This window comes from Bubalus kerabau, chromosome 15, assembly GCF_029407905.1.
Source record: "Bubalus kerabau isolate K-KA32 ecotype Philippines breed swamp buffalo chromosome 15, PCC_UOA_SB_1v2, whole genome shotgun sequence".
Classification (NCBI taxonomy): Eukaryota; Metazoa; Chordata; class Mammalia; order Artiodactyla; family Bovidae; genus Bubalus; species Bubalus kerabau.
The window spans coordinates 42,752,130-42,767,591 of record NC_073638.1 but is presented as its reverse complement, the minus strand read 5'-3'; the positions used below and the strand labels follow the sequence as shown (position 1 = coordinate 42,767,591).

The 15,462-nt window shown below is 37.3% G+C and overlaps 1 protein-coding gene across 4 annotated transcripts in view; it reads right to left on the bottom strand.

The window, feature by feature from the left end:
- The window catches only part of SBF2 (SET binding factor 2), a 508,637-nt gene that overhangs the window by 125,684 nt on the left and 367,491 nt on the right, over positions 1-15,462 (bottom strand). For all 4 annotated transcript variants that reach the window (XM_055548648.1, XM_055548644.1, XM_055548646.1 and 1 more), the window contains exon 17: positions 8,383-8,451. In XM_055548648.1, the coding sequence (XP_055404623.1) occupies positions 8,383-8,451 (69 nt within the window). The remainder of the gene's footprint in view (positions 1-8,382; positions 8,452-15,462) is intronic.

Here is a 15,462-nt window from a genome sequence, read left to right as displayed (position 1 = left end):
TACTGGAGTGGGGTGCCATTGCCTTCTCCAGATTAGGTAACCTAGGCTTATACAAATGACATTTTTCAGATTTTCCTATCACATCATGTTGAATATACTTGCTTTGGGCTTTTATATTTTGAAATAGAAATGATATCTAGGTCTCAAATTTTATTTAGTGAGATAAGCTAGTAGATGTTCATTTACAATGTATCAGAAAAAGTTAAAATTTAGCAATGGAAATATAAAAAACCCATAAAATGTAGACAGAAATGTGAAATATATTTCTTCAAATTGAGAAATTATGCTTTATATCTCATATGTTTTCCTAATGTATTTACTGAAAGATAATTAATTATATATTACATTTGAATTAGGTATAATTTGAAATACGGTGAAAATTACAGAAGGTGACATAAGCACTCAGGGTATGAAAATTTTTTCATTAATAATTAACAGCCCTCAAGAAATCTTCAAAAAACCATAGGTGAATTTCAAATACATTATGCTTAGTGAAAGAAGTCAGACATAAAAGAATATATATATGATTCCATTTTTATAAAATATGCAGAAAAGGCAAATTTATAGAGACAGAAAGTATATTAGTGGTTGCCAGAGAATGGAGAGTGGCTACACGGGCATGAGGTTTCTTTTGGGCTGATGGAATGTTCTAGACTAGTGTGGCGGTGCTACTTGCACAGTGCTGCAAGTAAAAGTCACTGAAAGGAGATCTAAAAGGAGCGGGTACTCATGGTAGTTAAATTATACCTCAATAAATCTAGTAATAAAATAAATCTTCCATGTGACTAGATTGTAGAAAAGACATTTTTATGTACTATATGAAACAAGAATTTTGAAGAAGAAATCTACCACTGAGAATGGGAGCCTGAGTAATGCTTTTATGCTGAATGAGACCTAGCTCAATCAATAAAACATTCTCAAAGTGGCATCCACAGTGGGAAATCTTTGGAATTTGGGAAGGCAACACTTTATAATGCTTGAATTTAACGTAAATAGGGTGCTGCTTTTTTCTCCTCGGGTAAACGTAAACCACAACTGGTGCCAAAGGAGAAAGTGTCATCTCTCCTGTGAGTCATTGTGAGTATCAGTAATGAGCAGATGTGCCTCACAGAGGTAATGCGAGGGATTGGTCATACTTGGATAGGACTCTCTCCAGATTACGTGGGTTATTAAGAATTGCAACAGCATAACTCTAAGGTGGGGCTTCCACGGTCACTCAGATGGTAAAGAATCCACCTGCAATGCAGGAGACCCAGGTTACATCCTTGAGTCAGGAAGAGCCCCCTGGAGAAGGGAATGGCAACCCACTCCAGTATTCTTGCCTAGAGAATTCCATGGACACAGGAGCCCAGCAGGCTACAGTCCAGGGGGTCTCAAAGAGAGTGACTAACACTTTCACTTTCAAGTCTAAGGTACATAGGTCACTGAGGAGAAGGTACTAAATGGTGGTTCATAGCCTTTATTGTTGCTCACTGCTACCATGTTAACATGGTTCTTCAGTTAAACATGATCTTTCCCTGGTGGCTCAGATGGTGAAGTGTCTGTCTAGAATGTGGGAGACCCGAGTTCGATCCCTGGGTTGGGAAAATCCCCTGGAGAAGGAAATGGCAATCCACTCCAGTACTATTGCCTGGAAAATCACATGGACGGAGGAGCCTGGTAGGCTACAGTCCATGGGGTTGCAAAGAGTCGGACACGACTGAGAGACTTCACTTCATAAGTAAACAAAGAGTAGCCCAATGTTATTTAATAACTGAAAGAGTTCCTCTGTCAGTAGTTAATTAAAAGACATAACATTAGACAGTATGTTTCTTGAGGGTAAGGACCATGTCATTCACCTGTAACTCAGCAACAAACATAAGCACAGTGTTTGGGATACATAAAAAACATCTTCTGAACTGAGAATGAAAGCACCATATAAACAATAAATGTAAAAATTGTTATTTTTTACCATAAAAGTAACCCTAATAATTTAAACCTAGCTGTTAAGGTACTACCTTCAAGAAAGGCTTCATGAGTTAAAGACACATTAAATACAAGTTTCTTAAAGTAGAAAAAGGTGTGAAAGAACTGTAGAGGGAAAAAACCTCTAAATTTATGGTGGCCGTGGTGTAACAAATTCCCAAAGATCTCATATAGATAATGTCAAAAGTGGTACATCTTTTAGTCTAAGCAAAGCTCTAAAAGATACACATGTGTTTAATCTGGGCCAATAAAACACTCTACTTTTATGAGAAGGATAAGTATATGCATAATTATTTTTTAAATTAAAAATAAACTATGCATCCTGAAAACTAGAAACCACTGATAAAGGAAACTGAAAATGATTCAAAGAAATGGGAAGATATTCCATGCTCTTAGATCAAAAGAATTAATATTGTTAAAATGGCCATAATACCTGAAGCAATTCAGAGATTTAATGAACCTCTATCAAAATACATATGACATTTTTCACAGAACTAGAACAAAGATTTCTAAAATTTATATGGAATCATAAAAGGCCCAGAATTACCAAGTAATCCTGAGGAAGAACAACAAAGCTGGAGGAATAACCCATCCACACTTCAGACCATACTACAAAGCTATAATAATCAAAACAGTGTGGTACTGGCACAAAAAACAGACATATAGATCAATGCAACAGAACAGAGAGCTCAGAAATAAGCCTGTACATCTGCAGTCCATTAATCTATGATAAAAGGGGAAAGAATATACAATGGATAAAAGACAATCTCTTCAATAAATGGTGCTGGGAAATTTGGGACAGCTATGTGTAAATCAATGAAATTAGAACACTCCCTTACACCATATAGAAAAATAAATAAATTCAGAATGGGTTAAAGACCTAAATATAAGACACGACACCCTAAAATTCCTAGAAGAGAATATAGGCAAAATATTATCTGACATAAATTGTAGCAATATTTTCTTATATCAGTCTCACAATGCAAAAGAAATAAAAGCAAAAATAAACAAATGGAACCTAATCAAACTTGAAAGCTTTTGCACAGCAAAGGAAACCATCAACAAAATGAAAAGACAGCCTATGAAATGGGAGAAAATATTTGCAAATGATGTGACTGACAAGGGATTAATATCGAAAATATATAAACAGCTTATATTACTCATTATTGAAAAAACAAATTCAATAAAAAAAAAATGGGCAGAAGCCCTACATAGACATTTTTCCAAAGAAGACATAAGATGGTGAAGAGACACTCAAAAAGATGTTTGACACTGCTAATTACTAGAGAAATGGAAATCAAAGCCACAGTGAAGTATCATCTCATATTGGGTAGAATAACTATCATCGAAGTCTATGAATAATAAATGCTGGAGAGGGTGTTGAGAAAAGGGAAGAAATCCTGTACTCTATTGGTGGGAATGTAAATTTGTGCAGCCACTATGGAAGACAGTAAGGAAGTTTCTTAGAAAACTAAAATTAGAGCTACCATATGATCCTGTAATCCCACTCCTGGGTATATACCTGAAGAAAACGAAAACTATAATTCAAAGGATGAATGCACCCCAATGTTCACAGCAGTACTATTTACAAAAGCCAAGACATGGGAACAACTCCTATGCCCATGAACATAGTATCAATTGGCTTAAGAAGAAATGGTGTGTATATATACACACAGTGGAATAGTATGCAGCCATAAAAGAAAGAAATACTACCATCTGTAGTAAAACAGATGGATGTAGTGAATATTATACTTCATGAAATAAGTCAGATGGAGAAAGACAAATACTATATGGTATCACATATATGTGGACTCTAATAATAATACAAATGAATCTATATATAAAACAGAAACAGAACCACAGATATAGAAAACAAACTAACGGTTACCAAAGGGGAGGAAGGAAGGATACAAATTACTATACATAAAGTAGGTAAGCAACAAGCATTTACAGTATCGCACAGGGGATTATATTAAATATCTTGTAATCCCATGGACAGAAGAGCTTGGTGGGCTACAGTCCCTGGGGTTGCGAAAGAGTTGGATACAACTTAGTGACTAAACAGAAACAACAATAACTCAATGGGTATAACCTGAAAAAAAAAATCACTCTGCTATACATCTGAAACTAACAGTAATTCACAAATATTGTGAATCAACTACACTTCAATTTTTAAAAAATAGCTGATATATTAAAAAAAAAAACCCAACAAAATAGGCACCTGATCCATCATCTCTCCCACCACCTTACTCAGGGCAGGCTTTGAGTTCCACTATTAAAAAGACATATATATGGAGACATATATGCAGTCATTAAAAATAATTAGGTATATATGCTATAAATTAATTAGGTATATAGAAGGATCTCCAAGATATACTACTAAGTGAAAAAAGCAAGGTGATCACTTTAGTTAAAAAATAATTTTATCTGTATATTCTAGCAAAAATACACAACTTTTTTTTCCCCTAGGAGGAAACCAATTGTCAGAAGAAATGGAGTAGAGGTGGGAAAGTTAGCATTTATTTTGCATTTTCTATCTCTCTGTACCATCTGAATTTTCTAACCATGCATATATACTACTTTAAGAAAATGTCTACCTGATTGATGAAAACTGTGGACCAGCTTGTTTATTATTTATTACATTATAAAGACTAATGTAAGTTCCTAGTGGCCCCATCTATGTTTTGTTCATCTTGTTACCCAAGATGTTGTCTGGTATAGTAACCTTTTTTGTTGAGATGCTCAATAAACTCCTGGTGCATTGAAAAAAAAAAGACTAATAAATGTTATTAAAAAATATTTTCAAAGCAAGTTTAAGCAAGACAAGTAGCTGAGTCCATTTTCTGAAGCAATGCTGAGCAAGACTCAGGAATTTACACCCTTTGAACAGTATGAAGATGGCTCATGTGCAATCAGAGGCCAGGATAATGCAATTGACATCTACAGAATTTTCCTGAATTAACAAATCCACTATGCATCAGCAATAATTTCCTGTAAGACAGAAACTCAGAAAGTATCTAAGAATCAATATGATCTACTCCTTAACCCTGTCTGCTGGGTATCAATGCAGAGCCTCTCTCCTCTGGATCTACCTGCCTTTGCCTTGCTTTGTGGTAATGCAGCTGGACCTGTCAAAGTTTTTTCTTTGCCAGCTGGCACAATATATTAAGCTTTGTCAGCTGGGACACTACAGTATGAATTGGTCTCTTTTCTTGGTTCTGGTGTGCTCTTTCCTTCTCATTCCTGCTAGTTTTGTGTGGGACACCCGGACGCGCTCCCCACTTCACAGGTTTCAGTGGTGCCCCAGAGACGGTGGCTTCCTAGCAAGCCTTGTGAGAATTCCAGTGGGCATTTCCTGCTTGCCAGTCCAAGTCTGCAGCCCCTCAGTGAACTTCACTTCAGTGCTGGTCATAGCAATGCCTCTCCAACAAGGTCTGAATCTCAGTCTTGTTGGAGAGTGGCCCTCTCCAAATTTGCTCCTTTTGTGGGTATTCTGCCTGAACCTTCGACAAGCTGCTCCCTTTATCTGCTACTTCTGTATTCTTTAAAATCCTCTGTACTTCTTAGTAGTTAATCCCCTATTACTACTTAACAATTCCTTACATTAAATTTTTCCTGCTCATATTACTGTTAAGGTTTCTGGCTCCTGACTAGACCTTGAGTAATTCATGCCCAAATTAAACCAAAACAAACCAAGTAAAATCAAGCCAAGCCAATAGTAAAGAATTAAATCTATAAACTCATCATAAAATGTAAGTCTGTATTATTAAGTTTGATAACACAGAGAAAAGCATGGCACACATCCCTGCTTGTTAACTAACTGCATTAAACACATGCATGAAACAAACAAACAAAAAACACAGTGTAATGCTTTTGCACTGTGTAAACTAAGCTAAGCTAGGACTATATTTCCCAGAACTCTCTTTGCCGCATGAGTCCAGGTTAGGGTTAATGACAGAGAAATGTGTCTAAGATTTGGAAGGCAAAATGAAGCAGTGGCCGCTACACTCTGAAGGTCAGTACAGCCACGTGCTGCTGTATCTCATACACTTTTATGACTAATCTGCTGGATCATCTTAATGTGTGGGAAGAACCAGGCTCACATTTCTTTCAGTTCCTATTGGATCTCTTCCATTAGCTACGCCTACTCAGAGCTAGGCACATGTGTAGCTCGATGGCCAACAACGTGGCTTCTTTTTCAGGTCACCTCCTTCCCTGAGGTTGGAGGACATGAGAGACATACACAGATTCTACTTTGCCCTTGTTCTTCGCTCTGTCATGCCCAGCTTTTCTTCCTGACTGCTGCCCTGATGACCTACAGTGACATCAGGCCAATAGGTAGACCCTAATTTGAAGCTTTCCATAAACTTCTTCTCCAGCTTCTATAACAATATAAAAGCTGGTCCCTACAATAGGGTCCTTACTTCCTATCACTCATGGTGCTTTTGCTTGATGACCAAACCCTCGCTAATACACTATAAAACAGGTTAATAATCCAGCTTAAACAAAGTCTTCAGTAGTTTGGATTTCTTGAGCAATTGAGTTTCTACTGTCAGTTCTTATTTTCCCTACATTTCTTCTTGTTTTTTTAAGTGTAGATATTATATAGAAATAAATATCTTAGATGTTAAAGTGGGAAAATTTTAAAATGCTATTTTCTTTAACAAATGCCCATGTGAGGGCCCGTATGAAGGCTAGTTAGAAGAAAGTTTTCTGGTTACTCTGGGATATGGAGACAAATTTCCTTGATGGTTTAAGACACAGGAGAGCCTGACCTATTTTTGTAACATTGTTCTTCATGTTAGGAGAGGAATAAGATGAAGAACCACTAAGCAGAGTTCAGAGAAGAATGGTATGTATGCAGTTAAGAAAAACTAGAGTGGGCCTGGAGACTGGTTAAGGGAAAACCAAAAGATAATGCCCAAGCTCCAGCTGGTTGTCTTTAGTTTCTAAAGCCAAATTCATTTGATTAAAATTTTTGAGATTTGTCCTTATTTCCTGAGGATGCTCAGTATGACCTGCCAGATCTCAGAAGTGTGAGTCTCATAAATTTCATTTTCTGTTTTTGAAGAGGATGGGAAGGTAAAGAGGAAGAAAAAGGAATACGCAGTGACTTAGCAGCAGAGAAAGGGCTCCGGATTATGGAGAATGTTTGGGTTAAGACTTTTAACTCAGAGACTGTGGACAAACTGTTTGAAGTAAAGTTTTTTAAAAATTTGTCTTATCAATTATGTAAAGTTTAAAAATAAAATAAAATTAAAAAAATAAAATAAAATATCACAATGACAAAAAAAAAATTGGTCTTATCAAGAAATATTTATTGAACACATGCTAAGTGCAGGAAGAGGACTAGACCTCATCAGTCAGATATGGTGGATGAAACAAAAAGGATAGGCAGAACAAAAAGCATCTAAGGGCATGGATCATTTTTATGAATCAGCTAAAGCACTTAGATATATCTGATGCCTAGTTCTCCACTAAATCAGATCTGGGAATATCTGATAATCTCTCTTGACTTAGAGTCCATGAAACAGGGAGTAGCTAAGCTAGAAGTCCTTCCATAACACCTGTCTGAAGTCCTGGGCTTCCTGAGGCTAACTGCACATAGCTGGGCCTGAGGCAGCCTGGCTGCCACAAGTTTCTTGTTTCCTACTGTGTATTTCAGACAGACGTAATCAATGTGCTCTTCAGAGCGTGGCTCCGTAACTCCTTACAAGTCTTCACAGGAAAAGAGAGAATAAGAATTTTCTGGATTGTTTGCCGTAAGAATCAATCTCTTTGAAAGGCATGGACAGGAGAACTATGTGATAGAATTAAGAAAAGCACTGAGCACTCCAGAAAATTTTAAGAAGGTTCACAGAAGTTGCCAGTGACGTTAATCTCTAATTTCTGCCTTACATTTATTCATCTAGTGTGTTCATTCATTCAGTCACTCATTCAGTAGAAACTTATTAACACTGGGATATAGCAATGAATAAGACAGATAATATATAATATTAATTAATTAATATAAATTTATTAAATATAATAAATAATTTATTATAATTAATGATTAATATTAATTAATATATAATATAATTATATAAGTATAATTATATATAATAATATCCCACCAAATTTGTTTTCTTTGGTGGCAGAGAGCAGTCAAATATAAACTAAACAATACATAATTTCAGGTTATTAAGTTGCTCTAAAGAACAATGAAGTAGGGATAGAGTGCTGGGGTTATATCTTAGGAGATAATTTAACATGTATTTCATTTTTTGCACATAGTATACAACAAATGTTATAATAAATATAACCACAGATGTGTCTTAGATATAGTCAGGAGATGGGACTGATGTAGTTCCATGATAAATCAAGCTGAATACATTTATATAAATCAAAATGACTTACATATAGACCACTAAAACTTACCCTATAGAAAGCACTAGTCAGAGGGAGTAATGCTGCAGCAATGTTATATTCTTCTAAACTGGAACAATCCTTAAAGAAAACAAAAAGAAATGAGCATTATTAGGACATTTATCAGAAATCACAAATATATGGAAACAAAAATCTATGATACATTATTTACTGTTCTAAGGGGTTTTTACTTTTATTCTAAATTGTCATTAAGACTTACCTAGATAATTGTGAAAAAAGAGCTGGAAAAAAATACTGTCCTGAAGCACAGTCTTTTGTTGTAAAAATACATTTGAGAAAGATATTTTCATACACTATTGGTGAGTAGCTACTTTTACTTTCCCGTTTATGTTCATAGCTGTGCAATTTGTCCAAAAAATTTTGGAGGGGGTTTAAATATATTTAATTACTGCATTTCACTGCACCAAAGATACACCTTTTCCCTCCACATTTTAACTTCTCTAAGACTGGGATGTATGTTATAATTGAAATAGTGTATTTTTTCTTAGTGTTACCTATGAAGAGTTTGCATGTAAAATTTTGTTATGGATCAGGCAAGAAATATCAGTGTGCCAAAACCCTTTGGGTGAAATGCTGGGGAATGGGAAAGTCAGGAAATCTCAGTGGGAATGTAAAATGGTGCAGCTGCTAGGAAAATGGAGAGAGAGGAATGAGGAGAAGCCACTAAAGACAGAAACCTGGGGAAGATAGATGCTTATATAGAAGGAATAAAGGAAAATCAAGATGGGAAAGAAATTAGAAGAAAGCAATACTAAAGATGTCAGGATTCCCAGGTGGTACTAGTGGTAAAGAATCTACCTGCTAATGCAGGAGACGCAAGAGACACAGGTTCGATTCCTGGGTCAAGAACATCCCCTGGAGTAGGAAATGGCACCCCACTCCAGTATTCTTGCCTGGAAAATTCCATGGGCACAGGAGTCAGGCGGGCTAGAGTGATGGGGCCACAAAGGGTCAGACACGACTGAACACAATACAATAGATGTCAGGAGAAGAAATGACCAATGGTGTTGAAAGCTTCATGAAATTCAGTAAAATGAAGATTGAGAAAAAGCCAAGAAACTTGTGAATCAAAGAGGTTACTGGTGACATGATGAGGGTGTAAGTGAGTAGAGTAAAAGAAAAGCCCCCAGTGTAAATGCTCATAGCTGTAAAGGGGAGGAAGCTGTGGAAGAGTTATGACATCCAAATGGGTGGCTGAACGAATCTTGGTAGTACTGAGCCAGATGAATACTAACATTCTATGTAATCCTTTGATTCTGTAAGAATTAGAAGGGACCCATGCACACCAAGGAGGAAAATCCAAGGGAGAGAGAGTTGAAAAGAAAGGTCACTGGTAGAACAAGGTCTCTGAGATATGGCTGCTATGCAATGTGGCTCCCATTTCTAAGGGGGAAACATCTCATTTACATAAAAAGCAAAAAAACAGAATTTATATTAACCATCAGGACCCATGAATACATCAGCAAAGATAACATATTAGGAGAGAGAAGCTTGGTTTTACAAGGAAGACTCAGGCTTATCTAAGAAGTTTCTATGAGGTCAGTGGGCAGTGTCCTTACTGTTATGCAAACACTAGTTGTTTTTTTTTTTTAATTGGAGGATAATTACTTTACTATTTGGTGAGGTTTCTGTCATGCATCAACATGAGCCACAGGCAAGAACTTATTCCCTTCCTCTTAAACCTCCCTCCCAATCCCACCCCTCTAGGTTGTCATAGCTTTGGGTTTCAGGCATCATACAGCAGATTCCCACTGGCTCTCTATTTTATATGTGGTAATGTATATGTTTCAATACTACTCTCTCAGGTCATCCCACTATCTCCCTCACCTACAGTGAATGAAAGTCTATTCTTTATGTCTGTGCCTCCTTTGCTGCCCTGCAAATAAGAAGGCAGTCATTACTTTGGAACCACATTTATGTTTTTATTTTAAAATAAAGGCAGGCTGGGAAAACTGGATATCCAAATGAAAAATGAAACTAGACTTCTATCTTTTTTTTTTTTTTTTAGACTTCTATCTTATACCATACACAAAAATCAACTCAAACTGGATTAAAGATGTGAATATAAGACCTGAAGCAATAAAACTCCTAGGAGAAAACACAGGTGGTAAGTTCCTGGACATTATTCTTGGCAATCATGTTTTAGATGTGACACTTAAAAGTACAAAGGCAACAAAAGCAAATATAAACAAATGGGACTACATCAAACTAAAAAGTTTCTGCACATCAGGGAAAACCATCAACAAAATGAAAAGGCAACCTATGCAACAGGAGAAAATATTTGCAAATCATAAATCCAATAAAGGGTTTCTAGCCAAAATATTCAAGGACCTCATACAACTCAAGAGCAAAAAAGACCAAATAACTCAATTAAAAAACAGGCAAAGTAACTGAACATTTTTTTCAAAGACATACATATGGCCAACAGGTACATTAAAAGGTACTCCACATTGTTAATAATCAGAGAAATGCAAATCAAAACCACAGTGACCTGTAACTTCATTATTAGAATGGCTATTATGCAGAGTACATCATGAGAAATGCTGGGCTGGAGGAAGCACAAGCTGGAATCAAGATTGCCAGGAGAAATATCAATAACCTCAGATATGCAGATGACACCAGGCTTACGGCAGAAAGTGAAGAAGAACTAAAGAGCCTCTTGATGAAAGTGAAAGTGGAGAGTGAAAAAGTTGGCTTGAAGCTCAACATTCAGAAAACGAAGATCACGGCATCTGGTCCCATCACTTCCTGGCAAATAGATGGGGAAACGGTGGAAACAGCGGCTGACTTTATTTTTCTGGGCTCTAAAATCACTGCAGATGGTGACTGCAGCCATGAAATTAAAAGACGCTTACTCCTTGGAAGGAAAATTACGACCAACCTAGACAGCATATTAAAAAGCAGAGACATTACTTTGTCAACAAAGGTCTGCTAGTCAAGGCTATGGTTTTTCCAGTGGTCATGTATGGATGTGAGAGTTGGACTATAAAGAAAGCTGAGTGCCAAATAATTGATGTTTTTGAAATGTGGTGCTGGAGAAGACTCTTGAGAGTCCCTTGGACTGCAAGGAGATCCAACCAGTCCATCCTAAAGGAGATCAGTCCTGGGTGTTCTTTGGTAGGACTGATTTTGAAGCTGAAACTCCAATACTTTGGCCACCTGATGCGAAGAGCTGACTCATTTGAAAAGACCCTGATGCTGGGAAAGATTGAGGGCAGGAGGAGAAGCAGATGACAGAGGATGAGATGGTTGGATGGCATCACCGACTCAATGGACATGGGTTTGGGTGGACTTTGGGAGTTGGTGATGGACAGGAAGGCCTGACGTGCTGTGGTTCATGGGGTCGCAAAGAGTCAGACACCACTGAACGACTGAACTGAATTACCAAAAAGACAAGAAAAAATTGCTGAGGAGGATGTCTTGCACGCTGTTGGCAGGAAAGTAAACTAGTACAGTCACTATGGAAAACAACTGGAGGTTCCTTAAGTAACTAAAAATAGAACTATCATATGATCGAAGAATCCCACTTCTGGGTATATATACAATGCAAAGAAAATCATTATCTTACAGAGAAATCTGTACTCCCATGTTCATTGCAGAATTATTCAGAACACCCAAGGTGTGGAAGCAACCTAAGTATCCATCAAAGAATGAATGGATAAAGAAAATGTAGTTTATATATGCAATATTATTCAGCCTTATAAAGGAAAAAAGTCCTGCCACTTGGAACAACATGGATGAATGTAGAGGGTATTATGGTTAAGTGAAATAAACCAGGCAAAGAAAGACAAATACTGCATGGTATCACTTATAGGTATAGTCTTAAAAAAAAAGTTGAACTAAGAAAGAGTAGAATGGTGGTTGCCAGGGGCTGGGGTATGGGAGAAATGGGAAGATGCTGGTAAAAGAATACATATAAGATGAATAAGGTTTGAGAATCTAATGTATAACATAGTGACTACAGTTGATAATATTGCTATTATATAATGAAAATCTGCTAAGAAAGTAGAATTTAAGTATTCTCACCCTCCCCAGAAAGGTAAATCTGCAAGGTGATGGATGTGTTAATTAATTCGATTGTGGGAATCCTTTCACAATGTATGGTATTTTAAATCTTCATGGTGTACACTTTAAATACATTACAAATTTATTTGCTGATTATACTTCAGTAAAACTGGAAAAAATACAGAGGCCATGTAGGAAAACACCACATCCTGTTCCTGTTCTGTCATCTCCATGGATTTTATAATCCCAGAATACAGCAAAAAGTGTGAGTCATCTTTTTTCTTCCTAACTTATTCCTCATTCTCTTGCTTAGGACACTGTTATGTGCAAGAATGTCATCCCCTGTGTCCTAGCACATCTGAGTTTCTTTAACAGAAATGCCTTGCATGTTTCTGAAGACTGTCATGAGGCCCAAGGCAATAAAGTTCAACAGACTTGAGCTGTAATCTTCTCCTAAGGAAATGATTGGGATGCCAAGATGCCTTTTGACTTTGATTTCACAGCAGGGCTTCATTTGTAATGATGCTGTCCAAACTTTAAATGACAACAGCTGTGATATGAAGTCCCACACACTCATTTATACAAATTTCCCACATATTAAAAAAAAATTAAACAATGGGGAATTTCAATCCATGACCAATTAGCAGGGAACAGGCAATCATAAAACATTTAGAAGCTATTTATTATCTTACAAAATGTTTACACATTGTAGTGCATGTCTCAAACCTGAGCACCAGTCAAATGCTGATTGCAAAATATAAATATAAAATTCTTTGTAAATCACGTTAGAGACATTCTAAGTTAATTAGATTGAAAAATGGAAAAATTCTGAAACAAGAAGTACAATCATTGACATGGCAATAGCATTTCGGCATAGTGCAGTTATCTGTTGGGGAATCAGTTCGTAAATACACATCCTGAAGTCCCCTGTGTTTTGGCCACGTAATAGCAAAGTAGTTATAGGCATACCAGGCAATTTATAAGCCTGCAAGAACTTGAATGCCTATACATGTTTTATTTTGAACTTTGGTACATGGTTTACCTTTAATTTTCCTCCTACAATTGAAGAGTGAACCTTGCAATCTTAATTTCTCATTACCCTCAATTATTTCATATTTGGATTTGCATACCTTTGGAACTGTTATAACCAGCATTCCTGTTTTCATAAAACTTTGGAATCTCTCAAAAATGATATATGTAAACATTAAAAGAAAAAAATAAGGCCAAAAGGCATGATGTCTTACAAAGCTTTTTTTGAGTTTGGATTAGACATAGCTCAGAAAAAAAAATTTCTTTGAGCTGTCCAAAACACTGAGAACATTTGTATCTTCTACACAGAGACAAAAATTAAAACTACCAAAGCCAAAAATACCTCTGTATATCATATTACTCTCTTGCTCAAAAATGTCAGCTATGCTCTGACCATTACAGGATAATGAGCAAAGTCTTCTGCTAACCTTGTAAGACCTCTGTGGTGTGGACCAGTCTCCACAGTTAACCAACCATATGGCCCTCCAGTTATAAGCCACAGCTCTAGTCAGTCTGCTTTTTTTTGGTCACCTTCTATTTCACATCACCAACTCAACAGACATGAATCTGAGCAAACTCTGGGAGATTGTGGAGGGCAGAGGAGTCCATAGGGTAATAATGAGTTGGACATGTCTTAACGACTGAACAACAACAAACGATTCCACATTATAACTACTCCTATCACATCTAATACCTCTAGAATGCCACCCATGCCTTGCCTCACCATTTACACTCCTCCCCTTTGGCACCCCCACATGAATGCCCTCAGGCTCGTCCACCCTTTCCAGGTACAGGGTGTGCTTGCGAGCTAAGTTGCTTCAGTTGTGTCTGACTCTTTGGATCCTATGGACTGTAGCCCACCAGGCTGTCCGTGGGGTTCTCCAGGCAAGAATACTCAAGTGGGTTGCCATGCCCTCCTCCAGGGGATATTCCCAACCCAGGAATTGAACCTGGGTCTCCTGCGTCTCCTGCATTGGCACATAGGTTCTTTACCACTAGCACCACCTAGGAAGCCCTCCAAGTACAGTGCTAAGTACAAAATAAGCAGTGAGACTCTTGTTGTTTCAGCCTCAGGTTATATTTTAATGCTCAATCAGCTAATAAAACCACTGAGAATGTATCACAATTTTGAACACTATGGTTATTTAATATGTACCACCAGTCCTACTGAGACAGAAGATGAATGCTAGACTTGACAAATAACATCAAGTCTTAAGTTTTTGAGTGAACGGTGCAAGTCTGCTTCAGCGTTATATGTCTGGAAACTAGGACAGCGCACCTGACATATGGTAATAATAGCTAACATTTATTAAGTGCTTACTAAGTATTAATAGCAAACATTTTCAGTTTGGATACACAGAAATTATTTCATTTAATTTTTACAACATCTCTAGGAGGTAGACACTAGAATTGGGTCCATTTTGTTTAGGAAGGAACTAGTTTCTAGAGGTTAAATAATTGTCTGAGATTAAATGGGTACAAACAACAGAGGAAGAATTCAAACCCAGCAGTCTCACCCCAATGTTTATGCTTTAAAGCTCTAAGTCCTGTTGCCTCTCAAATGCAATAGAGTCTCAGATCAGATCAGATCAGATCAGTCACTCAGTCATGTCTGACTCTTTGCGACCTCATGAATCGCAGCATGCCAGGCCTCCTTGTCCATCACCAACTCCTGGAGTTCACTCAGACTCAGGTCCATTGAGTCAGTGATGCCATCCAGCCATCTCATCCTCTGTCGTCCCCTTCTTCTCTTGCCCCCAATCCCTCCCAGCATCAGAGTCTTTTCCAATGAGTCAACTCTTCGCATGAGGTGGCCAAAGTACTGGGGTTTCAGCTTTAGCATCATTCCTTCCAAAGAAATCCCAGGGCTGATCTCCTTCAGAATAGACTGGTTGGATCTCCTTGCAGTCCAAGGGACTCTCAAGAGTCTTCTCCAACACCACAGTTCAAAACCATCAATTCTTCGGCGCTCAGCCTTCTTCACAGTCCAACTCTCACATCCATACATGACCACAGGAAAAACCATAGCCTTGACTA